Below are 24,503 nucleotides of genomic sequence, written 5' to 3'. Positions count from 1 at the left end.
TGCTTGAAACTCCGCATGTCAACATCTCCGGCCGGTGGAACAGCCAACAAAATGCCCAAGCAACCATTTCCACATGTACACCGTATAACAAAAACAGTATAAAACAGAAGGAGATAACGTCCGCAGTAACCTAGCACATAGCGAAGGACATACCCTGTTGGATTTCCTATTATGCGGGTCATTTTTTTTTTATAGTTATTGAAATATCTTGTGTGACATCATGCACAAAAGTGCACTTTATATGTTTTAAACTATTGTAATGGCATTCTGTACAAAAAGTGAACTTTAATTTAATGTTGTTTTGATATGTCATCTTTGTGACATCATGCACAAAAGTGCACTAATAGCTTGTTTTAAAATGTCTGACAATCTCGCACTTTCTGTTTTGGAATTTATATGAATGTTTGTGCCACTACTTGATAACTGTTTAATAAATACAGTTCTGGTAAATTGACTTAGTTGTTATTTCCCTCTGCATGAAAGTTTAAAATGAGCATATATTAATGCAGTATGAAGAAGAATGTTTTAATGTAGACACCTAGAATCATCATACTGGTGTTATTATATGCATCAAGTGTTAATTCAAGGCTAAGAAAAAATATCTAGATATATATCGTGTATCGTGACATGGCCTAAGAATATTGAGATATTATCAAAAGGCCATATCGCCCAACCCTACGTGTTACTTTACTGTAGTTTAATTCTAAGTTTTCAGCAAGGTTCACTTTTGTTTTGATTTTACTGTCATTTCCTACAACAGCCTTTTTGGGCAGCAACTTAGACATAAATGATATTTGAATAAGTCAAAGTCAACCAAAGAGATGATGCCCTGTGGCAGGAAATCGTGTGACATACTCAGGGGAGCTCCTGGCTAAATTTGGGTCCTAATCATATGTTATTTAAAACAGAATATGAAAATAAATCAATATAAAATTCGATTTAATTTTCAAAAATATTATTTAATTGAATGTATTTAAAATGGCAACTATCCAAATGAGTTATTTGTATATGCAACATCAAAGGAGAACAACGCTCTCTAGTGGCAGTAGAATATACAGCAGGAAAAGTGGAAATTATATGCGATACATCCATCCATTCATCCATTTTCTACCGGGCGTGTCCTGACTTGTGCATATAAATAATCTAGTCCATCAACAATAGAGCCGCGGCCCATCAAGTCATAACCCCAGGCTAAAATAAACAGAGTGCAATAAAACCTACAATGGCCTTGTTGTTGCCTTCAGTCACGGCTGGGAATGAAAAAGTGCAGGGAAGCCTTTCGCCAGCAGATGAAGCCAAACACCATGACTTGCTGCTGTTGGAAGTGTACTTTATAGTCTTTTAGGACAGTGGTTCTCAACCTGATGTACCCTCCTGTGAACATTTTTTTAATTCAAGTACCCCCTAATCAGAGCATGTTTGGTAGAAAAAATTAGATAAAGAAGTAAAATACAGCACTATGTCATCAGTTTCTGATTTATTAAATTGTATATCAGTGCAAAATATTGCTCATTTGTAGTTGTCTTTTTTTAACTATTTGGAAAAAAAGATATACAAATAAGTAAAAACTTGTTGAAATATAAACAAGTGATTCACTTATAAACAAAGATTTCTACACATAGAAGTAATCATCAACTTAAAGTGCCCTCTTTGGGGATTGTAATAGAGATCCATCTGGATTCATGAACTTAATTCTAAACATTTCTTCACAAAAAAATAAATCTTTAACATCAATACTTATGGAACATTTCCACAAAAAAATCTAGCTGTCAACACTGAATATTGCATTGTTGCATTTCTTTTCACAGTTTATGAACTTACATTCATATTTGGTTGAAATATTATTCAATAAGTATATTTATAAAGGATTTTTGAAAGACATGCACCTGGGGATAGGTTGATTGGCAACACTAAATTGGCCCTAGTGTGTGAATGTGAGTGTGAATGTTGTCTGTCTATCTGTGTTGGCCCTGCGATGAAGAGCGACTTTTCCAGGGTGTATCCCGCCTTCCGCCCGATTGTAGCTGAGATAGGCGCCAGTGCCCCCGGCGACCCTAAAAGGGAATAAGCGGTAGAAAAATGGATGAATTGTTGCTAATTTTAGAATATTTTTTTAAAATCTCACATACCCCTTGGCATACCTTTAAGTACCCCCAGGGGTACACGTACCCCCATTTGAGAACCACTGTAGTAGAACACAGGACAAGTTACACTACAAACAATTACAAACAATCATTAGACAATTTTTTCTCCAATACCTCTCAGCTCACACAAATCTCTCATAATTCACAATATTTACAATTGAATAACAAAATCCAGTAAAATAAATCTAATATTATTAAATTCAATTCCAACCAATGACATACGACATTCAGTTTTAAGATAAAAAAAAAGAGACATTTTTTATGAATGTGTTTGTTCACTATTCAGGGGGGACAGAGAAGAAGGTGTTTAAAAACACTCTCCAATCACGAAAATGTGCCAAGTAAAATTCTGCTGGGGGCGGGCTGTAGTAACTCGTGTGGGCGTGGCCATGTGTTACCTACCGGTGATTGACACCCGGGCGGTTTAAAGTCTAAGGAGTTGAGCTGCGCTCACAAACTGACCGGACGTCACTCCAGCGTTTTTTGGTCCAACTATTGGGCTTCCATATCACCCAGGTCTGAGGTAGGACAATAAGATTAAATAGAAGAGCAATCAGCAATGAATTTGCACACCTATTGTGAGAATCAGAATTGCGAGCGCACGCGAGTGTGTGTGTGAGTGCGTGTGTGTGTGTTGTGGAACAGTGTAAGTGTCATTACTGCATAAAGTTTACGTTTAAAAACAGAACTGGCATTGTGTGTTTTGTATTTAATCCCTGTTGTGTGATGGCATGTGAAAGCGGTCAAAACACACACACACACACACACACACACACACGCACACGCACATGCAGACATACACACACAGTGGCGGTGGCTAGGGATTAAATATCAGTGCTTCATTCCAGATTAATCTCTTTCCACAGCAAACATGTTTGTGCTCCTGTTCTTGTGAGGGCTCACCATGAGGGGGTTGTAGTGTGTGTGAGTGTGTGTCTCACAGGAGGACCGGCGGGTCCATGTTGCCTTGCAGGGGCTGTCTTTAAGGAATTGTTGGAGTTGGGAATTCACGGAATGTCCTGGAACACCCTGGGTGGGTCCTGTTCTCTTTTTCCTGTTTACATGTGGCCGTAGACAACCTCTACCTCCTGGACAGAACAATTTCCATTTCATTTTTTCTTATAGGCTGATCGCTGACTGGTCGAAAAACTCCCATTCACTAACACACTCCAATGTTCAGCAGCGATCCAGGGACGGATTCCGCCTCCATCACCAACAACATGCTGCAGTCGCCTGAGCTCAGGTCAGGATGATGGCCTCCGCCGTTGCCGCGGGCGGCCGCAGCAGGTCGCTGACGCTGCAAGGAGTGGACCCGGAAACATGCATGATTGTGTTTAAGAACCACTGGGCGCAGGTAGGTGGGCCTGTCTGCAGTGTCACGTGCCGTTGTCACCTGTGCACCATCTCTCCTTGACCCTCCAGGTTGTAAAAATCCTGGAAAAACACGAACCAGGTCGCACCGGCACCAGCGCGCTGAGTTTCCTCTCTGGTCACGTGGGCAGTGGCGGCCTGCGCCTCAGATCCATCCCGCCTGATGAGGCCAGCGCCGTCCAGAACTACGTGGAGCACATGCTCTTCCTGCTGATGGAGGAGGAGGCCGGCCAAGGTGAGAGCCAAGAAGAATCCGTCTCCATTGAGGAAGTCACATTTTTATGAGCATCACCGTCCTCAGGAGGAGCGATGGGGCCCATTTTGGAGTTTGTGGTTCTGGAGGGCGTGATGGAGCGTCTGTTCCTGTGGAGCTTGAGAAGACAGTTCACAGAGGACATGAAACTGGAGCAGCTCAGGATGTACCAGATGCTCCTCACACAGGCCCGCCAGCCTCTTCTGCACCACAAGCCCATTCTAAGGCCGCTTATGACCCTGCTGGCATCCTGTGCCGGTACCGGAGCAGGTAGGTTGCAGCGTCCACTAGACTTACAAACTTGTTTAACAGCCTGTTGACCCACCCATAGACAGCGGCAGCCGCGTGGAGGCGGAGCTGGTCCTCTTGCTGAACCAGCTGTGCGTGGCGCTGGTCAAGGACTCCTCGGTACTGGAACTGTTCTTCCACACCAGCAAGGACCAGGGTGCTGCCAACTTCCTGCTCTTCTCCCTGCTTATCCCGTACACGCACAGGTGAGAGTCATCCTCAGTCAGGCAAACACCTGAACTGACCTTCATCATCCCTTCTTAGGCAAGGTCCAGTGGGTCAGCAGGCAAGAGAAGCTCTGCTGCTCATAATGTCACTTTCGTCCTCCGAGTCTCGGGTTGCACAGCACATTGCCCAGAACACGTACTTCTGCCCCGTAAGTGCACACACTCAATCTTTATGTGTACAATCTTCATCAGCAATCCTTGAGCTAATGAGATGTCATGGTCTTCTGGGGAATGTCAGGAAGATCTTGAATGAAGCTGTTAGCCTGTGTCGCCAATGCTACTTGATACCATTCAAAGATCAATGGGCCTCAACTAGCAATGAATCTATGGTGAAATATAAGTCAAGTCACAATTACCGTATTACCTTGAATTGCCGCAGGGCATATAGTATGCGCCTGCCTTGAATTACTGCCGGGTCAAACTCGCTTCCCAAAATAATTAGCGCATGCTTAGTATTAGTGCCTGGTTAAACTCGTGACGTCACGAGTGACACTTCCCCAGTCATCATTTTCAAAATGGAGGAGGCTGATTTCAATACCGGTAATTTGAAATCGCATAAAGGGAAGAAGATTAAGAGCTATTCAGCAGGATTTAAGGTCCAAGCTTACATCACACTCAAATTGTTACTGTATACCTTTGGTAAGTGCCGGAGTGAGAAGAGGTTTTAAAATAATTAGCGCATGCTTACTTTTACCACATGCCTTTGGTAAGCGCAGAAGTGAGAAGAGGTTTTAAATTAATTAGTGCCCAGGCTGCAATTCAAGGAATCTTTAAAAAAGACAAGTTAATTGATGAGGAGGCAGCATAGTGGTTCAGGGGTTAGTGCATGTGCCTCACAATCAATTAGTCAATCAAAGTTTACTTATATAGCCCTAAATCACTGGCCCTGCGATGAGGTGGCGACTTGTCCAGGGTGTACACCGCCTTCCGCCCGATTGTTGCTGAGATAAGCACCCCAAAGGGAATAAGCGGTAGAAAATGGATAGATAGATGGGCCCTAAATCAGGAGTCTCTCAAAGGGCTGCACACGCCACAACAACATCCTTGGCTCAGATCCCACATCAGGGCAAGAAAATACTCAACCCAATGGGTTGACAATGAAAAACCTTGGAGGGGACCGCATATGTAGGCGACCGGTGCAATAGACGTCGAGTGGATCAAGTTAATAGTGTGAGAGTCCAGTTCATAGTGGATATAGCATGATAGTGTGAAAGTCCAGTCTATAGTGGGGCCAGCAGGAGATCATATTGAGTGGAGACAGGTCAGCAGCGCAGAGACGTCACCAACTGATGCACAGATGAGCGTTCCACCCTGGGTCCCGACTTTGGACAGCTCACACATCATCGGTGGTCACCAAATACAATACAAAGGGGTTCGATCCCCGGTCTTTCTGTGTTGAGTTTGCATGTTCTTCCCGTGACTGGGTGGGTTCCCTCTGAGTACTCCGGCTTCCTCCCACCTCCAAAGACATGCACCTGGGGATAAGTTGATTGGCAACACTAAATGGTCCCTAGTGTGTGAATGTTGTCTGTCTATCTGTGTTAAACCCCGTGATCAGGTGGTGACTTGTCCAGGGTGTATACTGCCTTCCGCCCGAATGCAGCTGAAATAAGCTCCAGCACCACCTGCGACCCGATAGCGGTAGAAAATGAATGGATGGAGGGATAGATTATTGATGAGGGCTTTCCTCTATTCAAGGTTGTCCAATATTTAACCTGCATGTCATTTTTTATTGGCCTTTGGTTTTTAAAAGAAAAAAAAAGATTTGAATGTAATGAGACATATTGTCAATTGTTTTGTCACCTCTAACATGTTAGCATAATTTGACCTATATATTAGATTGGTTTTAGCATCTTTAACACAGAAAATGTATGGCCTGTGTCTTTCAATCTTTCTGTATGCGCCCCCCCCACTCAAAATAAGTTTGAACCCCCCTGCTTTCGTTGGTCTCGGGAGAACTTTGCTGGTGTTTCCATGAATGAGCATGCATTGTGATCTCATTACGACTCGTTACGTAATGTCCTAACGAGTTCCTGGCTGCGGTCACTTTGTGTCAAACAGTTGGAGAGGAAGGCTGGGATTGACGGGCTGGCTGTGACATGCACAAGCTGTGAGGGCCCCACACCACCTGAGGGCTCTACGGCTCAATTGCCAGAAGCTTACAAAATTTCAAGCACTTGCATACTTACACTATACACTTAGCATTTTGAGTGTGTTCCACCCAGAGGAAGTAACCGGCAGTTTCACTCGACACTCGCCAAATGGTGAGTGTGCAGAACTCGACCCTGGTCTCGAACCACCTTTAATAGATGCCATCTTGGCTATATAGTGAAAGGAAGTGGCACCACCTCCGGCTCATTAAATATGCGTGGTGGTCTAGTCAGCGGCTGTTCTCATTGGGTACTATGTGCCATTTAGCCTTTCTTGAGGAAAAATGCCCTATGCTTGCCTTATTTTTGGCTGTACGAACTGTTCAAATTGTGAAAAGGATTTACGCTTCTTCAGGTACAGTAGTCAAGATGGGCGTAAGAGTGAAAGACTTTAAAAAGGACGTCGAGAAAAGTGGCACGCGCTGCGGTCCAAAGGGAGATGAGTCAAATAATAGGCAAGTTGGCAGTGATCACTTCGTTAAAAGTTTGTTTGATATACATTTAACACTAAGTAGTTCCCATATAAGTATTATCTTGACAATATTTGTATTTTTTTCTTGTTTTTGAGTTCATAAAACACCATTTTGCTTTGAATATTTCGTAATTGCACCAACTCGGGGAGTCTAAATATAAGAAATCAAAAGTGAGCAAAACCTAAACAAATTAGGCTTTTACCAAAGGCAGCAATCATAAATGAAGCTTTCAGCACATACAGTAGGGCAAAAAAGTATTTAGTCAGCCACCGATTGTGTAAGTTCTCCCACTTAAAATGATGACAGAGGTCTGTAATTTTCATCATAGGTACACTTCAACTGTGAGAGACAAAATGTGGGAAAAAAATTCAGGATTCACATTTTAGGAACTGTAAATAATTTATTTGTAAATTATGGTGGGAATTATTTATTTGGTCATCCATTCAAAGCTCTCAATGATGGAAGGAGGTTTTGGCTCAAAATCCCACAATACATGGCCCCATTCATTCTTTCCTTAACACGGATCAATCGTCCTGTCCCCTTAGCAGAAAAACAGCCCCAAAGCATGATGTTTCCACACCCATGCTTCACAGTAGGTCTGGTGTTCTCGGGATGCAACTCAGTATTCTTATTCCTTCAAACACGACAAGTTGAGTTAATACCAAAATGTTATATTTTAGTTTCATCTGACCACATGACCTTCTCCCAATCTTCTGCTGTATCATCCATGTATCCATTTTGGTATAAACTCAACTCGTCGTGTTTGGAGGAAGAAGAATACTGAGTTGCATCCCAAGAACACCACGCCTACTGTAAAGCATGAGGGTGGAAACATCATGCTTTGGGGCTATTTTTCTGTTAAGGGGACAGGACGATTGATCCGTGTTAAGGAAAGAATGATTGGGGCCATGTATCGTGAGATTTTGAGCCAAAACCTCCTTCCATCAATGAGAGCTTTGAATGGTTGACCAAATACTTATTTTCCACCATAATTTACAACTAAATTCTTTGAAATTCCCACAATATGAATTCCTGGATTTTTTTTTTCACATTCTGTCTCTCACAGTTGAAGTCTACCTATGATGAAAATTACAAACCTCTGTCATCATTTTAAGTGGGAGAACTTGCACAATCGATGGCTGACTAAACACTTTTTTTGCCCCACTATACACAACGTTAAGCTTTATAGTTATATTTGGATAAAGATGGGGAAAAACATGCATACTAGTACTCTGCGCATGCACAAAGTAGGCACAAGGCATTGATGCAATGTTGATTATACATACATGTCTTTTAAAACTGTCTTTGAAAAAACGTTGTAAAATAGTTGTATTTGTAAATTGAGACAATGTTGATGTCCAACATTGGATCCATGTTGTTGGTTGGGAAATGACCAAAATTCAATAGTCTAATCATCATTAGAACCCACCATTGACTAAACGTTGTCAAAAAGTAAGTTGTATTAACGTTATGTTTCTGTTGCTCAACGTCAGGAACTAATTCAGCAACTTCTCAACGTTGTTTTAATTTCTTGTGCTTGATTGATTGATTGAAACTTTTATTTGTAGATTGCACAGTTCAGTACATATTCCGTACAATTGACCACTAAATGGTAACACCCGAATAAGTTTTTCAACTTGTTGATCAATTCATGTAAACAACAACAAAGCAACAATTTGTGAACTTATACCCTTGTATAAGTACAAGTAGTGATAATGTGCAGTTCCAAAAGGATTACTGTCTTTTCACACTTAAGAAAAATTATGATCCCAACTTTTATCCGCTTCTTCTTCTTTTCTGTGTATTGTGAATCGCAACCTCTGGAATTAGTCCCTACCCTTCTGCTGCGGAGCCAAAATGGCGGTGATTGAGGCGTGTTAAGTACAAACATCCGTCATTTTGCCATACTTCTCAGCGCGAACGCACATATGCACTTAAAACGTTTTAATTGTTATGGAAGAGCATGAATTGTAAAGTATTAGTTAGTGCCAGCCCATTGGCGACCCTCTTTGTCGGTTAATTGCATACTTTTACTATGTGACACCTTCAGTATTAAAGCCATGTGACCATCTGACCTCAATCTTCCTGTAGAGAGCAGATTAGTAAATCAGACAGAGTGGCTTTAGGTCGGGGTAGGATTAGCAAGACCGTGGGTGATTGGAGCATGCTGCTGATTATGCTCTGTTTTTTATTTTTTCTTCTCCATCGGCTAAAGAATTCAAATAAAGTCTAATCTAATCCGCCATGGCACGTTGAGTCAGCAGAGCTCGGTGCTGCTTAACACCACTTTGTTTTGTAAACGTAGTACTGGATAACTAATATGTGTGCTGCATTGCTGCAGGTTCTGGCTACAGGTCTTTCTGGTCTCTACTCCTCTCTGCCGGCCAGATTGCAGGTTTACAGTGAAGATTGGAACTGTCTGGACCAGGCCGACTGGCAACAGGTAATCGGAACGCCAAGGAACTATTTTGTGCCTAATTTAGTGCAAGAATAACTTTGAATAAAAGATGTTTACTTCAACAGGTTCCTGCTCTTGTCCACTTCCTGCACTCGCTGGGGTTCTGCAGCGCCGTCACGAACGTAACGCGCACACACCCTGAAAACAATCAATATTTTTTTCTTCACATACTGATGAACCTATATCCGTCTTCCAGGTGGCTCATCCTTCTATTCGCTCCCAGCTGCTGAGTTACATCCACAATGGCTTCCTGGTTCCTGTGCTGGCTCCCGCGCTGCACAAGGTACCTGGACACATCTTAGTCAGAATCATACTTGCCAACCCTCCCAGATTTTCCGGGAGACTCCCAAAATTCAGCACCTCTCCCGAAAACCTTCCGGGACAAATTTTCTCCCGAAAATCTCCCGAAATTCAGCAGAGCTGGAAGCCAGGCCCACTCCAGCTCCATGAGAACCTGACTCAATGTTGTGTCCTTCTTAAGCAGGACAATACTGCCATCTACTGTACATAAAATACAATGTAAATATATTCTACATTTAAGTGCAGTCAAGGAACATGCATCAGGGAGTTTGTTCTGAAGCCCACAGTAAAGAGACGTAACTTCATCACGTCGCCTGGTTATTGACTCCAACCCAATATATTACACCGTCGACGAGCAAAATGAAGAAATACGCTTGCAAGTTCCAGAACGATTGGAAACAAGAATTTCAGTTTATCAAGGAGATTTCGAAGGGGAAGGGGTATGTTGCCTGTAAATTTTGTCAAACACACTTCTCCATTGAACACGGTGAACTGATATACTCAGCCATGAACGGTCAGTCAGCAAAGCACAAAGCGTCCGCAGCGCAGCATCGTTCACAACCCAGTATTATGGCCCACCTCGCAAAATGGAGACCCGATGGTGTATCTTATGCTGAGACAAACATGGCTATGCTGATAGCTGGAAGCAACATCCCGTTCTCATTTGCGGATGTCTACAACAAATCCGTGAAGGATGTTCCCGAATTCGGAGATCGCTCGCCGATACGCAAATGGCAGAACAAAGGTTACTCAAATAGTGAAAGGTAAGTGTTGTTGTTGTTGTTTTTTAGTAACCAGCAAGCACAGTACAGTTAGTAGAACAACTGTCTTTGTATTACTGTATTTAATAGGTGCCGTCTGAAATTCAACTATCTATTTTATTTATATATATAATTAAATACATATATATAGCTAGAATTCACTTAAAGTCAAGTATTTCATATATATATATATATATATATATATATATATATATATATATGTATATATATATATATATATATATATATATATATATATATATATATATATATATATATATATATATGTATGTATGTATGTAATACTCGAGTTCGTGCCCCAACCACGCCTCCGCCCCACCCCCGACCACGCCAACCCCCACCCCCCACCTCCCGAAATCGGAGGTCTCAAGGTTGGCAAGTATGGTCAGAGTGCAAGCCATCATGGGACTGTACTGTACTTCATCATGTTACTTTTTGCTGCCCCCAAGTGGAACATGCAACTTAATTGTAACAGCAGTCCTGAAAAAAGTGTACGTATTTGTGTGTGTGCAGCTGACGGTGGAGGAGGTCATGACCACCACAGCCTACCTGGACTTGTTCCTACGCACTATCTCAGAGCCCGCCCTCCTCCAGACCTTCCTGTCTTTCATCCTGCTGCACACACACGACAACGTGCACATCCTGGACACGCTGGTCAGCAGAGTCAACACACCTTTTCAGGTACGGCCGACTCTAAGGCGCCGTTGTAGGCCCTCTGGACATTGAGGAGATCTTGTCTTGGTGCTCCCCAGCTAGGCACGGTGTCGCTGGCACTCTTCAGGACTCTGATCGGCCTCTTCTGTGAGGACGTGATGCTGCAGCTGGTTTTCAGGTCAGCCTCATGACAAGACATCCCCATTCTCCTGGGACAATTAGACTGCTGGCGGTATCAAATTAGGTCCAGTACAAATGAGTGTTGTGTGTCTTTAGGTTCTTGATTCCCTGCAGCCACTTGAGCAAGAAGCAGAGCTTTTCCTTAAAGCGCACTGACTGGTGCTCCTCCAGCGCTGCGTCGTTCCTGCTCCTGCTGCCCTCCTGGTGTCCTGTCGGCCCGTCAAACGCGCGTGGAGCCAGTGAGCACATCCGTTGGTCCAAAGGAGCAGGTTGCTATTCTGTGAAATGTGAGTGTTCAGAATAAGTTTGAACTCGCACTCTCTCCTCGGTCAGACACGTTTGCGGCTGACAGCGTCGGTTACTGGCGAGGTTTGGACTTCCTGATGGACGTCAACTACCTCCACTACCTCTCAGACGCCCGACAGGCTATTGCCACTTCCTACAGGTTAGTGGCGCTCTTGTGTGTTCAGAGGCGGCCATGCTTGTTGGTAGTGATGAGTGTGTCCCTCAGGGCATGTCGACGCTGGTCGGCGCCTTATGATGGCGACGAACCAGAAGTAGACCGATCTGGCACGTCAGGGGATAAGGAGGACAATATGGTACCGCGACACAAGGGTGTAACTCCTCCCCCCTCAGGTGCCTCCCCCACTCTCTCCTCTGTGGACGCAGTCTTCGTGACTAACCAAGAAGGAAGAAGCTCGGTTTTGGAGCTGGAGTGGGACGACATTTTTGCAGATGACGATGCTTCCTTATCGGCGGCGCTCGCGAACAGCATGGAGGTTGGGGGCTCCGCCCCTTTACGCACGTCTCCTCCTCGACACATACAAGACATGCGCCGCAGCGCTGCCAAGCTAGTGCACGGCGCTTACGTGGAGGAAAGCGAATTTGAGGAGGATTGTCTGGTCTATGATCTCGTCGCCCAGAAAGACGCCAAGGTTGCCATTTTGGAACGCATGATGGCGGAAAATCGGCGAGCACGTGGAGGTTTCTCCTTCACGCCAACAGGAAGGACTGTCCACGAAACAGTTAACGATATCATGTCGTCACGGAGGACCAGTGAGGATGGAGGGAAAGAGGAAAGGAGGAGTGAGGATAACGCAAAGGAAGCAAGGAAGGGAAGCAAGGACTTGGGGAAAGAAGAAACAGAGGACGGGCAGCGGATTTTCACCAATGGAAATCACAACATGGAACAGGGTGACGATCATGAGGATGATAGCTGCCACAATAATATCACAACTTTACTTATCGGCCAGTTTCAGTCACATGACGCCTTGTTGACAAACACAGGCTCAACACATAAGCTACACGATCTGCCTGACAACAATAGCAACTTCCTGTCCCAGTACTACGAGCTAATGCAATCTTTAGGGGTGGAGCCAGAGTGTGACAACTTCCTGGACATCAGCGCCTTCAGGAGGCGTGTTCGGGAGCTGACGCAAAGACTGGAAGAGGAGGAGGAGCCATGTCGGGACTTTGGTTTGATCTCCGGAAAGGGAGAAGAGAATGAGAAAGAAGAGGAGGAAGACAGGGGGAAACCCATCATTCCGTTTACAGGTGTGTGAGTAACAAGACTTATGAATAATGAAATAAAAAACCACACTCTGCTAACTTTTTTAGAACATCATGATGCCTCAGGTCCCTTCATCAGTGTTCTCTTGTCCCGCTTGGAGAACCTTCTGGAGAATTCCATCGCCGTCAACTTGCTGGTGACAGGGCTCCTTGCTCAGCTGGCATCATACCCACAACCACTGCTGAAAATATTCCTGCTCGCCACACAAACACACCAGCAGGCTGGCGTGCGCACTCTGTACCAGGTAGCACACCGAATTACAGCACATGCAATATGGATGTTCTCATTAGCGATATAAGCTGCAGATTCCATAATGGAGGGAATTATTATTAGTTGAGGGGACCGCCTAGTGCGGGGGTCGACAACACACGGCTCCTTTTAAAAATATGAAAATGCAAAAGGATGGGGAAAAAATGTAATTTGTTATAATATGGTTTCTGTAGGAGGAGACACCTGACACAAACCTTCCAAATTGTTAGAAATCCCACTGTTTGTATTAAACGTGCTTTACTGATTAGAGTATTTGCCAAGAGCCGTAGTGTCCTACTATTTTCGTCCGTCCTTGAACTCACTGAGTGTGTTTACATGTACAGTTTTCGCCGACGCTACCACAGAAAGACGTGTTTTGTGCATATGTATTTACATATATATATATATATATATATACATATATATATATATATATATATAATATACACATTTTTATACATATATATCAGACATACTTTATTAATCCCCGAGGGGAAATTATAATTTTCAGCACAATCCCATTCAAGGTCAGACAAACATTACAGGGAGACAGAACAGGATAACTGACGGGTCTGCCAACTTGCAGTACCCCTTACAAAAAAGATGAGATACATACAGGTAAACAAGTGGGGGGAATGGGAGAAAAAAACAACATATATATAATATAATAATAATAATGGATTAGATTTATATTGCGCTTTTCTATTGTTATATACTCAAAGCGCTCACAGAGAAGTGGGAACCCATCATTCATTCACACCTGGTTGTGGTAACCTACATATGTAGCCACAGCTACATATGTAGCGTGGCTGCCAGTTTGCGCCTACGGCCCCTCCGACCACCACCAAGCATTCATTCATCATTCATTCACCAGTGTGAGCGGCACCGGGGGCAAAGGGTGAAGTGTCCTGCCCAAGGACACAACGGCATCGACTTTGATGTCAATAGGTGGGAAGCGAACCTGCAACCCTCAGGTTTCTGGCACGGCCGCTCTACCCACTACGCCATGCCGTATATATACACATTTATATACAATATACACACATATATTTATAATATATACATATGTATATACAATATACACATATATATACATACACACACATATATATATCTATACACACACACACACACACACACACACATATATATATATATATATATATGTGTGTGTGTGTTTGTATATAGATACATATATATTTATATATACGCTTATATATACACATACATATATATATTTATATATATATATGCACATACAAATATATTTATATATATATACATACACACACACATATATATGTATATACACACATATATACACACACACATATATATATATACACACACACATACATACATATATATGTGTGTGTATATATATATATATATATATATGTGTGTGTGTGTATATATATATATACATATATATATATACACACACTGAATGTATATATGTGTAATTATATAAAGTTGAAATTTAAAGTAGTTTAAGGAAAAAAGTTAAGATGTAATGGGTAAAAAAAAAAAATCAGATTTCAGGAAATTTATAATGTTATATAGACATTAGACAATCTGCATGTACTCATGCAGGTGCTGGTGTCACTTCAAGGCCAAATAGAGCGCTACATCCAAGGGCGACCAGAGTATCCCTCCTTGGTGACGCAGGCTTGGAGGTTCTTATTGGCTAAAGACCAAGATAACAAGGACCGAGGTGAGTCGGCATTTATCAGCCTGCACTTCTTCCAGTGGCCACAAGTTGATACATGTGTTCCAGAGAACCTGATGTTTGAGGGAGACGACATTCCGGAGCATTCTCTTCCCAACGGCTCTGTGAGGAACTTGCTCTCAGCACCCCCCATTTGTCTCCTGCCACCCTGTCCCACCATCCCGCCTCAGGACAAGAGCAGAGTGTTTGCAATTGTTTTGTATGCAGAGTTTCTCAAAGAGCTGGCCGCAATCGCCCTGGAGCACAGCGTTACCCCCGAGTCGACCACAGAGGAGTAGACAAGGGAAGACAAAATAATTATGTATTTGTCCTTTTATTTATTTAAACGTCCTGAGAGCACTTGAATTGATTTAAGCCCTATTTTTTAGGGAATACATTGTTTTGCAAAAACTTCATGAAACTTTTATAATTCTATATACACAAACCCCCCACACACACCCACACTTTTTCAGCGGTCTATTCTACTACACTACTGGATGCTGCATCGCCATGGTAACAAGACTGGATGACCAACCGAGTGCTGCTACCTACTGGTGACACTTTCATGGGATCTTGGCAGATAAAATGATTGCAAGACGAATTAACATTAAACATGACACAACAACTCTTTTTTTTTTTTACTCTGACAAGTTTTTATAATTCTTCATCTCAGCAAGAATGATTGTTTTCCTCCAACTTTATGGGAACACTTTAGGGAAGGTTATTTTCTGCTCCCAGTTCACTAGGCATGGTCAATACAGGCATGTCTGGATGAATTTGGTACAGAAGAATGACTGCTGATCTCACAAAAGCAGCTCAATATTGCAGAAAGTCAGTAGTCCCAAAAGAGTTGAGTCTACAAACAAAGGCCTGCCCTAATATATTAGGTGCGATCTTGTATCGAACTAAAGGAAACACGCTTGGAGGCATTGACATCCTGTGTGCTATAGTGATGGCTCTGTGGTCGTTGACTCACTTCCTGAGTAGGCTACATACAAGTTTTCATGTTCGCATTTGGCTGAGAGGTGAGGCCGTGTAGGGACAAAGATTATTGGAGTCAGGTGGACAGTCTGTGAGAAGAAGGCAAAAAAAGGCGCGAAGACAAAGACAACCTCAGGGACATATTGAATTGACTTGTTGCTGTCACAAGGATGAGCTTCAGACTCTTTTTCCTGGGTGAGTTCAGCCGCAATGCTCAGATTTTCTAACATGGCGTACAATCATCATGCGCGTCAGTCTTTGTAATAAATAGTATCCCTAAAGTCTGGAGACATAGGGAAAAAAAAAAAAAATATATATATATATATATATATATATATATATATATATATACATACAGTGGGACAAAAAAGTATTTAGTCAGCCACCGATTGTGCAAGTTCTCCCACTTAAAATGATGACAGAGGGCTGTAATTTTCATCATAGGTACACTTCAACTGTGAGAGACGGACTGTGAAAAAAAAAATCCAGGAATTCACATTGAAGGAATTTTAAAGAATTTATTTGTAAATTATGGTGGAAAATAAGAGTTTGTTCAAACATTCAAAGCTCTCACTGATGGAAGGAGGTTTTGGCTCAAAATCTCACGATGCATGGCCCCATTCATTCTTTCCTTAACACGGATCAATCGTCCTGTCCCCTTAGCAGAAAAACAGCCCGAAAGCATGATGTTTACACCCCCATGCTTCACAGTGGGTATGGTGTTCGTGGGATGCAACTCAGTATTCTTCTTCCTCCAAACACGACGAGTTGAGTTTAGACCAAAAACTTCTATTTTGTTTTCATCTGACCACATGACATTCACCCAGTCCTCTGCTGTATCATCCATGTATCCATTTTGGTGTAAGCTCAACTCGTCGTGTTTGGAGGAAGAAGAATACTGAGTTGCATCCCAATATATATATGTATATATGTAAATATATATACATACAGTATATATATATATATATATATATATATATACATATATATATATATATATATAGTAGTTCAAAAAGTGCAACTCTTATATTTTATTGATTTAATAAAGTGATTTTTTTTTTATTGTGTTTAATTATTAACAATGTTGATTGTAGCTTTGCAGAAAATTTAAAAACAAAATAATTGCTATGCCATAAAATATTCAACAGGTAGAAATATATCAATATTGTTAACAACGGTTCGTGCTAATCAGCAAATGAACTCCACAGACTTTCAAAGCTGTTATTTGCCTTGCTGTGCAAATCCGGCGCCTCTGGCTAACAAAAACTTGTCGTTGACCTTGGTAAAACTCTTGCTAGTAATTGGACAAGGTGTGGTCACCGGGATGCACTCTCTTGCACAGAGGATGTGGCTCTTCTCTTGAAAAAAATCATCTTTCCATTGGTTCAAATACAGAATTTTTTTTACTAATTTTACTTACTCTCTTTAAATTAGTTTGATGTGTGTTTCATAAAACTACCTCACAAACAGTGTTTTAACCTTTTTTGATTCACAATTCATAATGGAGATCTTCGTTTTTAGCAAATCAAGTTCGACTATGAAAATCTTTAGTCGAAGACAGCCGAAGACCATTCGTGAACAAAGGATGTGTTCTGCGATACCTGCACATACCCTATTTAGCCTCTAAGATATAACAAGAGATAGGAACTTTCCAGTTCCAGGTGCCCACTTTTTGCCATTTAAACAACTGAATGGAATGCTAACGCGGATGAGTTTAGTCCAACCGCCGATTTGGGTTAGGTAGCAGTCGTTTTGCCACAAAATACCTCAATTCTAAAGAGGGGAATTCCATTTTATTGACTTCTGTTGGCATTGACTGAGGGGGTTGCCCCTTTGCAACTTAACATTTGTTTAATACACCAGCATAGGGTGAAACCATCCTTGCCTGAGCCCACCCTTCTCTTCTTCAAGTATTAATAGTTTGGCATCAACATCTGGAATAGATCTGGTCAATCGAAATACAAACCCCGTTTCCATATGAGTTGGGAAATTGTGTTAGATGTAAATATAAAAGGAATACAATGATTTGCAAATCCTTTTCAACCCATATTCAGTTGAATGCACTACAAAGACAAGATATTTGATGTTCAAACTCATAAACTTTTTTTTTTTTTTTTTTTTGCAATTAATAATTAACTTTGAATTTCATGGCTGCAACACGTGCCAAAGTAGTTGGGAAAGGGCATGTTCACCACTGTGTTACATCACCTTTTCTTTTAACAACACTCAATAAACGTTTGGGAACTGAGGAAACTAATTGTTGAAGCTTTGAAAGTGGAATTCTTTACCATTCTTGCTTGATGTACAGCTAAAGTTGTTCAACAGTACGGGGTCATGTTGTCGTATTTTACGCTTCATAATGCGCCACACATTTTCGATGGGAGACATGTCTGGACTGCAGGCGGGCCAGGAAAGTACCCGCACTGTTTTACTATGAAGCCACCCTGTTGTAACATGTGGCTTGGCATTGTTTTGCTGAAATAAGCAGGGGCGTCCATGATAACTTTGCCTGGATGACAACATATGTTGCTCCAAAACCTGTATGGACCATTCAGCATTAATGGTGCCCTCACAGATTTGTAAGTTACCCATGCCTTGGGCACTAATACACACCCATACCATCACAGATGCTGGCTTTTGAACTTTGTGCCTATAACAATCCGGATAGTTATTTTCCTCTTTGTTCCGGAGGACACCACGTCCACAGTTTCCAAATATAATTTGAAATTTGGACTCGTCAGACCACAGAACACTTTTCCACTTTGCATCAGTCCATCTTAGATTATCTCGGGCCCAGCGAAGTCAGCGGCGTTCCTGAGTCTTGTTGATAAATGGCTTTCGCTTTGCATAGTAGAGTTTTAACTTGCAATTACAGATGTAGCGACCAACTGTAGTTACTGACAGTGGTTTTATGAAGTCTTCCGGAGCCCATGTGGTGATATCTTTTACACACTGAAGTCGTTTTTTGATGCAGTGCCGCCTGAGGGATCGAAGGTCCGTAATATCATTGCTTACGTGCAGTGATTTCTCCAGATTCTCTGAACCTCTTGAGGATTTTACGGACCGTAGATGGTAGAATCCCTCAATTCCTTGCTATAGCTCGTTGAGAAATGTTGTTCTAAAACTGTCCGACAATGTGCTTACAAATTGGTGAACCTCGCCCCATCCTTGTTTGTAAATTACTTAGCATTTCATGAAAGCTGCTTTTATACCCAATCATGGCACCCACCTGTTCCCAATTAGCCTGCACACCTGTGGGATGTTCCAAATAAGTGTTTGATGAGCATTACTCAACTTTATCAGTATGTATTGCCACCTTTCCCAACTTCTTTGTCACGTGTTGCTGGCATCAAATTCTAAAGTTAATGATTAGTTGCAAAAAAAAAATGTTTATCAGTTTGAACATCAAATATGTTGTCTTTGTAGCATATTCAACCGAATATGGGTTGGAAATGATTTGCAAATCATTGTGTTCCGTTTATATTAACATCTAACACAATTTCCCAACTCATATGGAAACGGGGTTTGTACATGAGCACAAAATGATGAAGCTGCTCAGATGAGAAGCGAAACGTTTTCTAAGATAAACCGAGCAGCCCAGTTACGATCCATTGAATACTCTAATTGAGAACATCCATAGACATGTACTTGCTGTATACTATATGTCCAGACTTTAGGGACACCCAGTAGAGGTGAGAAAATAACAAAACCGATTAATTTCTGTCTTCCAGTTTTAGCGGTGCCATTTGTTTGCCAAGCACAAAACATAACAGATGCACAGGAGAACATGACCGCAGGTACTGTCTGAACTCAGCAGAAGCTTTAGCGGCCTTTCTGGTTGTCCACATGTCTCCTACATGTTTACTGCAGAAGCTTCAACCACTTTGGCGCCTGCTGACACGAATACAGCAACGCTGCTGACGCTGTCCCCTCACAACCACACGTCGTCAAACCAAACGGTGACCGTACAGTCTTTTCAATGTCTCATCATCATCATCATCATCACTGTACACTAGCAATGTCCAAAGAGTACTGAATGAAGCACTTCAATGTTTAAACTATGTTTAACAGGCCCAAACGCAAGAAGACGGACGAGAAAGCGTAACAATCAGCAACGACCAGAGGACCACATCGGTGGAAGACGTCACTGTGGCTTCTGAGATGGTGCCGAGCAGCACAACAAAGGCGGGTAAAGTCATGGCAGTGTTCACCAGTCGTAAAATACTTTAACAAAACGTGTGACTCAGTACAGTCCATCTATGTTGCTAAAGTAACACACCTGTGTCACTAAAAAACATGCTATACATTAATGTAAGCAGGTGAATATCAGCTAAACATGTTAAACCGATATTTTAAAAAAAAGAAGGAAATTCAAACCAGAAGGGCAAAAAAGGTGAACCGCTTAAGACCGGAATACTTTATGCCATGAATAGTTTCCTGAGACAAAAGCCTAATGTGAAAAACTTAGCCGTTTCGCTACTCCAAAAAATTACTGAACAATCGGCTTCATTTACGCTTACCCAATAGCAAAGATACTGTATGTACATTGTTTTTACAGTAAACATCAAAGCATGGACTTAATTTGGGGGGCAGACAGAGGGGATATGTCCCCTGCACTGTTTCAATCGGCAGTTTTTGCCCCCTGCACTTAAGTTCTAAAAATTATGTAATGCTAATAAACGTAATAAAGTCAATTGACTGTGCCAAGCGGAAAACCACAGCTCAGACTGAAACTTGTCTCTGTAGACCGCCCACAAGCTGACTGATTGACTGTCGAGGGCTGCTTGCTTGCCAACTGACCAAATCAGTGGTCCGATGGGAGTAAGCAGGAGTCACAATCATTCACAGGAGAAGGATATTAATGACAGAAATTATTTAAAAATGGTTTCTGTGTTGCTGTTAAACTGGTGAGTGTGAGCATAAACTTTTACAAACACTGCTTTTGTAATGTTACGAGTGTAGTTTACAGTAGATTACATCACACCAGGAAGAGAGTAGGTTACAGGGACCTTCTGGATTTATTTAACACCATTGTTCTGTCGAGTTTGGCCGCTTCCTCAAAAAAAAGCTACCGATAGCGTGACTCCATAGTAGGGTCTATGGAATTACGCTACCATGTTATGTTAGCTAGCTATCAATTTTTTTTTTTTCACGCATAGTTTGGCAGCTCAAGCGCTACCTTTTGTTTTCACTGAAATTAATATTTTATTATTTTGAATATATTTTTTTCTGGCTGGTTGAAATATTGTGTAAATTCTTTTATAACATGTTCTGGTCAAGTCCTCAATTACAAGATTATTAGCAAGCTCAATATTAAATGTTATTAATAAATAGAAAAGGTTAAAACATTTTCATGCATTAGTATAAAGCCACCCCCTCTGAAAATGATCTGTCAAGGGTAAACTTATTAGGGACTGCGTGGCGCAGTGAGAGAGTGGCCGTGCGCAACCCGAGGGTCCCTGGTTCAAATCCCACCTAGTACCAACCTCGTCACGTCCGTTGTGTCCTGAGCAAGACACTTCACCCTTGCTCCTGATGGGTGCTGGTTGGCGCCTTGCATGGCAGCTCCCTCCATCAGTGTGTGAATGTGTGTGTGAATGGGTAAATGTGGAAGGAGTGTCAAAGGGCTTTGAGTACCTTGAAGGTAGAAAAGAGCTATACAAGTACAACCCATTTATTATTTAATGATGAAAACATATACCAGGCCGAGAATATCGCCATTAATTTTGAGTTAACTATGAACAAAATGTGATTAATTGCGATAAATATTTTGATCGTTTGACAGCCCGAATATACATACAGTATATATATATATATACACATACATACATACTTACACACACACACACACAGTATGTACATTTGTATATATGTGTATATATATATGTATGAATATATGGAGCCCGCCCACTCAATTCAATTTGTAAATCGAACGTTCTGACACACACCTTTGTCGCTAAAAAATAATTTTGTATGAGAGATGAATTGGTGAGTGCTATTAAAATATACTGTACAACATTTACCAACACTGGCTCATGACTCAAACCTTGGGTTCAAAGACGCCTGGTAAACTAGATCAATAATGGTGTACGGTTATCATAAATTCAACACCCATGCCTAATCTATAAGCTCTTGTAGCCCCCTGTGTAAACATGTATCAACACGCCTCATAGTCACTGGTCACATGGACTATTGAAATGAATTACGGTTTGTAATATTTAATACACAACTTTTATTCTTTGCGGCATCCGTTCAAATTGATAGAACCCTGCTGGGCAGACGAATGCAGTTTTTTCTTTGTCAGCAGCACTCTAAGAGATCTGATAGTAGCCACCATTTGCTACCACTCAAGCACGATAAGGCATCTTTCACACGAGGAACTGTGTTCTCTTGTTGAGCTGTCCATTTTTCTTACGACAACAATAGGAGACAAATAGGGGCATCCATCCATCCATCCATCCATCCATCCATTTTCTTCCGGTTATCCGAGGTCGGGTCGCGGGGGCAGCAGCCTAAGCAGGGAAGTCCAGCCTTCCCTCTCCCCAGCCACTTCGTCTAGCTCTTCCCGGGGGATCCCGAGGCGTTCCCAGGCCAGCCGGGAGACATAGTCTTCTCAACGTGTCCTGGGTCTTCCCCGTGGCCTCCTACCGTTTGGACGTGCCCTAAACACCTCCCTAGGGAGGCATTCGGGTGGCATCCTGACCAGATGCCCGATCCACCTCATCTGGCTTCTCTCGATGTGGAGGAGCAGCGGCTTCACTTTGAGTTCCCCCCGGATGGCAGAGCTTCTCACCCTATCTCTAAGGGAGAGCCCCGCCACCCGGCGGAGGAAACTCATTTCGGCCGCTTGTACCCGTGATCTTATCCTTTCGGTCAGGACCCAAAGCTCATGACCATAAGTGAGGTTGGGAACGTAGATCGACCGGTAATATCCTTCTTTAATGCACATTCAATACTCATGTGCGCAGCAAAAGTCACAAGTAAAAAGGCAAGCAGTGGCTAGTTGTTGGTTGTTTCATTTTAATAGGGTAAGATAACCGTGTAACTATGTACTTCAAGAGGAATCATCGCCGTTGCTTTATCGAAACTCAACCTTGTTTTTTCCCCGCACATGCGCAGTCGACAGTCCTTTCAGTGTAAGAGTCTATAGATTCCAATACTACTTTCTATTTTCGTAATGTAAACAACCACATACCGTATATATAATACATACATACCAGTTGGGTCGGAGGGGTGTTGTTGAGGCAAGCATTGATGATTGGACATTGCCTGATTATTGATTGTCTCTTCCAGCATCGGCTAAGAGCGCGCATCCTTCAACATGGGGTAAGAATGTCGCAAAGTTGAACATGTTCACTTTGGACCGTGGACAATATGTCCTCCTGGCTCTATAGGTTACATCCTGCTGGTACTGCTGCTACTTGTCATCCTCATCCTGCTGGTCATCCTATACTTGCTGAGGAGGGCGTCCCGGGTAAAGAGGAGATACACCCGAGGACAGACTGCTCTCTCCCTGCTTGTCTAACTGAAGCTTGTTGCAGACGTACTCGTTTGACCTCCGTCGTGCGGCTCCCGTCAGAAACACAGAAGACCCCGCTGGCAAATTTGAGGCCATATGCTTGGATGAGGAAGGTGCGCTTGTTGAGTTGACACACACGTACGCACACACACACACACGTGGACATAAGCCCGCACGTCTTGTCATTCCAGACCAACTGACCCCGAAAGACGGAGCGACTTTGGGTGACCTATCTGTGTTGCCGACTGCTAACGGCTTGGCGCCCCAATCACAAGAGAATGGTACCATCCTGTTTGTTGGTGTGTGACTAACTTCTGGTGTGTTGACGGCCTGACCATACCTCGTCTTTGTAGCTCAGGAGGACGACGCCAACGTGAACCACTTGAAGGTTTCGGACATCGGAGACTCAAATGGGATGATTCCAGATCACCCAGTTGAGACGCCAGACAGCCCTGCGCTGCGTCTAAACAACTCTGACAAAGACAACACAAGTCTATGTGAGGAGACGCAATACGTTGAGCCTGCCCGGTGCAATTGTGTCTTACAGTTGTGCTTTGCTAACTCTTTTCTAGATGCTTCCACTGACTTGTTAGATGGAATGGAATTAAACGAGTTGTTACCGTTCAACCAGATCATCACTTCTCCAGAATCTTCTTCCTCCTCTTCCTACTGATGTGAGCGATGTGGAGGTCTTTCGTCTTGCTTTCCTCTCTTGTGGTCCAACAGTGTTTTGTTGAAAGTAGTGGTATAGAAGTATTTGTAATCAGATTTTTCTGTAAGCAACATTGGGCATACATATAGTACAGAAGTGTTAAAGTGGGGATGTTGAACTATATATATTTTTTAGCTATTTAGATTTGTAAGTTTGTATGTTAGTATGGAATAGGATTGTCCCGATACCAATATTTTGGTACCGGTACTGAAATGTATTTCGATACTTTTCTCAATAAAGAGGTCCATACAACAATGGCATTACTGGCTTTATTTTAACAAAGAATCTTTCGGTAAATTAAACATATGTTTCTTATTGCAATCGAAGAACAATTGTGTCCTTAAATAAAATAGTGAACATACTAGACCAGTGGTTCTCAACCTTTTTTCAGTGATGTACCCCCTGTGAACATTTTTTAAATTCAAGTACCCCCTAATCAGAGCAAAGCATTTTTGGTTGGAAAAAAAGAGATAAAGAAGTAAAA

General features: G+C 42.3%; 2 protein-coding genes and 1 long non-coding RNA gene across 13 annotated transcripts; 2 read left to right on the top strand and 1 right to left on the bottom strand.

Annotated features, from left to right (window-relative positions):
* Positions 1 to 1,647: 1,647 nt before the first annotated feature.
* On the bottom strand, positions 1,648 to 3,387 carry LOC133560302 (uncharacterized). The gene is made up of 3 exons (XR_009808415.1): positions 2,547 to 3,387; positions 2,130 to 2,185; positions 1,648 to 2,054 (listed from the first exon to the last, which is right to left on the bottom strand). It is a non-coding gene; the product is annotated as an uncharacterized LOC133560302 (long non-coding RNA).
* On the top strand, positions 2,535 to 15,432 carry LOC133560299 (FHF complex subunit HOOK-interacting protein 1A-like). Of its 11 annotated transcripts, none has more exons than XM_061912679.1 (18): positions 2,535 to 2,667; positions 3,064 to 3,177; positions 3,325 to 3,498; positions 3,567 to 3,750; positions 3,817 to 4,038; positions 4,100 to 4,262; positions 4,321 to 4,432; positions 9,248 to 9,349; positions 9,430 to 9,486; positions 9,561 to 9,647; positions 10,960 to 11,127; positions 11,199 to 11,278; positions 11,377 to 11,519; positions 11,614 to 11,725; positions 11,792 to 12,834; positions 12,898 to 13,094; positions 14,693 to 14,813; positions 14,877 to 15,432. In XM_061912679.1, exons 3-18 carry the CDS (start codon positions 3,394 to 3,396, stop codon positions 15,104 to 15,106), a joined length of 3,126 nt encoding a protein of 1,041 aa, XP_061768663.1. In that variant the 5' UTR covers positions 2,535 to 2,667; positions 3,064 to 3,177; positions 3,325 to 3,393; the 3' UTR covers positions 15,107 to 15,432. The 11 variants fall into 11 exon arrangements, with proteins under 11 accessions (XP_061768663.1, XP_061768662.1, XP_061768653.1 ...); XM_061912678.1 differs by having other exon boundaries at positions 11,377 to 11,549; positions 12,916 to 13,094; XM_061912669.1 differs by having other exon boundaries at positions 11,377 to 11,549.
* Positions 15,433 to 15,567: 135 nt separating this feature from the next.
* On the top strand, positions 15,568 to 24,279 carry LOC133560301 (uncharacterized). The gene is made up of 10 exons (XM_061912681.1): positions 15,568 to 15,983; positions 19,520 to 19,585; positions 19,659 to 19,747; positions 19,860 to 19,977; positions 23,082 to 23,114; positions 23,183 to 23,262; positions 23,330 to 23,420; positions 23,499 to 23,588; positions 23,661 to 23,804; positions 23,880 to 24,279. Exons 1-10 carry the CDS (start codon positions 15,959 to 15,961, stop codon positions 23,978 to 23,980), a joined length of 837 nt encoding a protein of 278 aa, XP_061768665.1. The 5' UTR covers positions 15,568 to 15,958; the 3' UTR covers positions 23,981 to 24,279.
* The last annotated feature ends 224 nt before the right edge of the window (positions 24,280 to 24,503 follow it).

The sequence above is a fragment of the Nerophis ophidion genome, linkage group LG10 (genome assembly GCF_033978795.1).
Source record: "Nerophis ophidion isolate RoL-2023_Sa linkage group LG10, RoL_Noph_v1.0, whole genome shotgun sequence".
Classification (NCBI taxonomy): domain Eukaryota; kingdom Metazoa; phylum Chordata; class Actinopteri; order Syngnathiformes; family Syngnathidae; genus Nerophis; species Nerophis ophidion.
The sequence above is the reverse complement of the archived record's forward strand: the minus strand, read 5'-3'. Positions and strand labels throughout refer to the sequence as shown.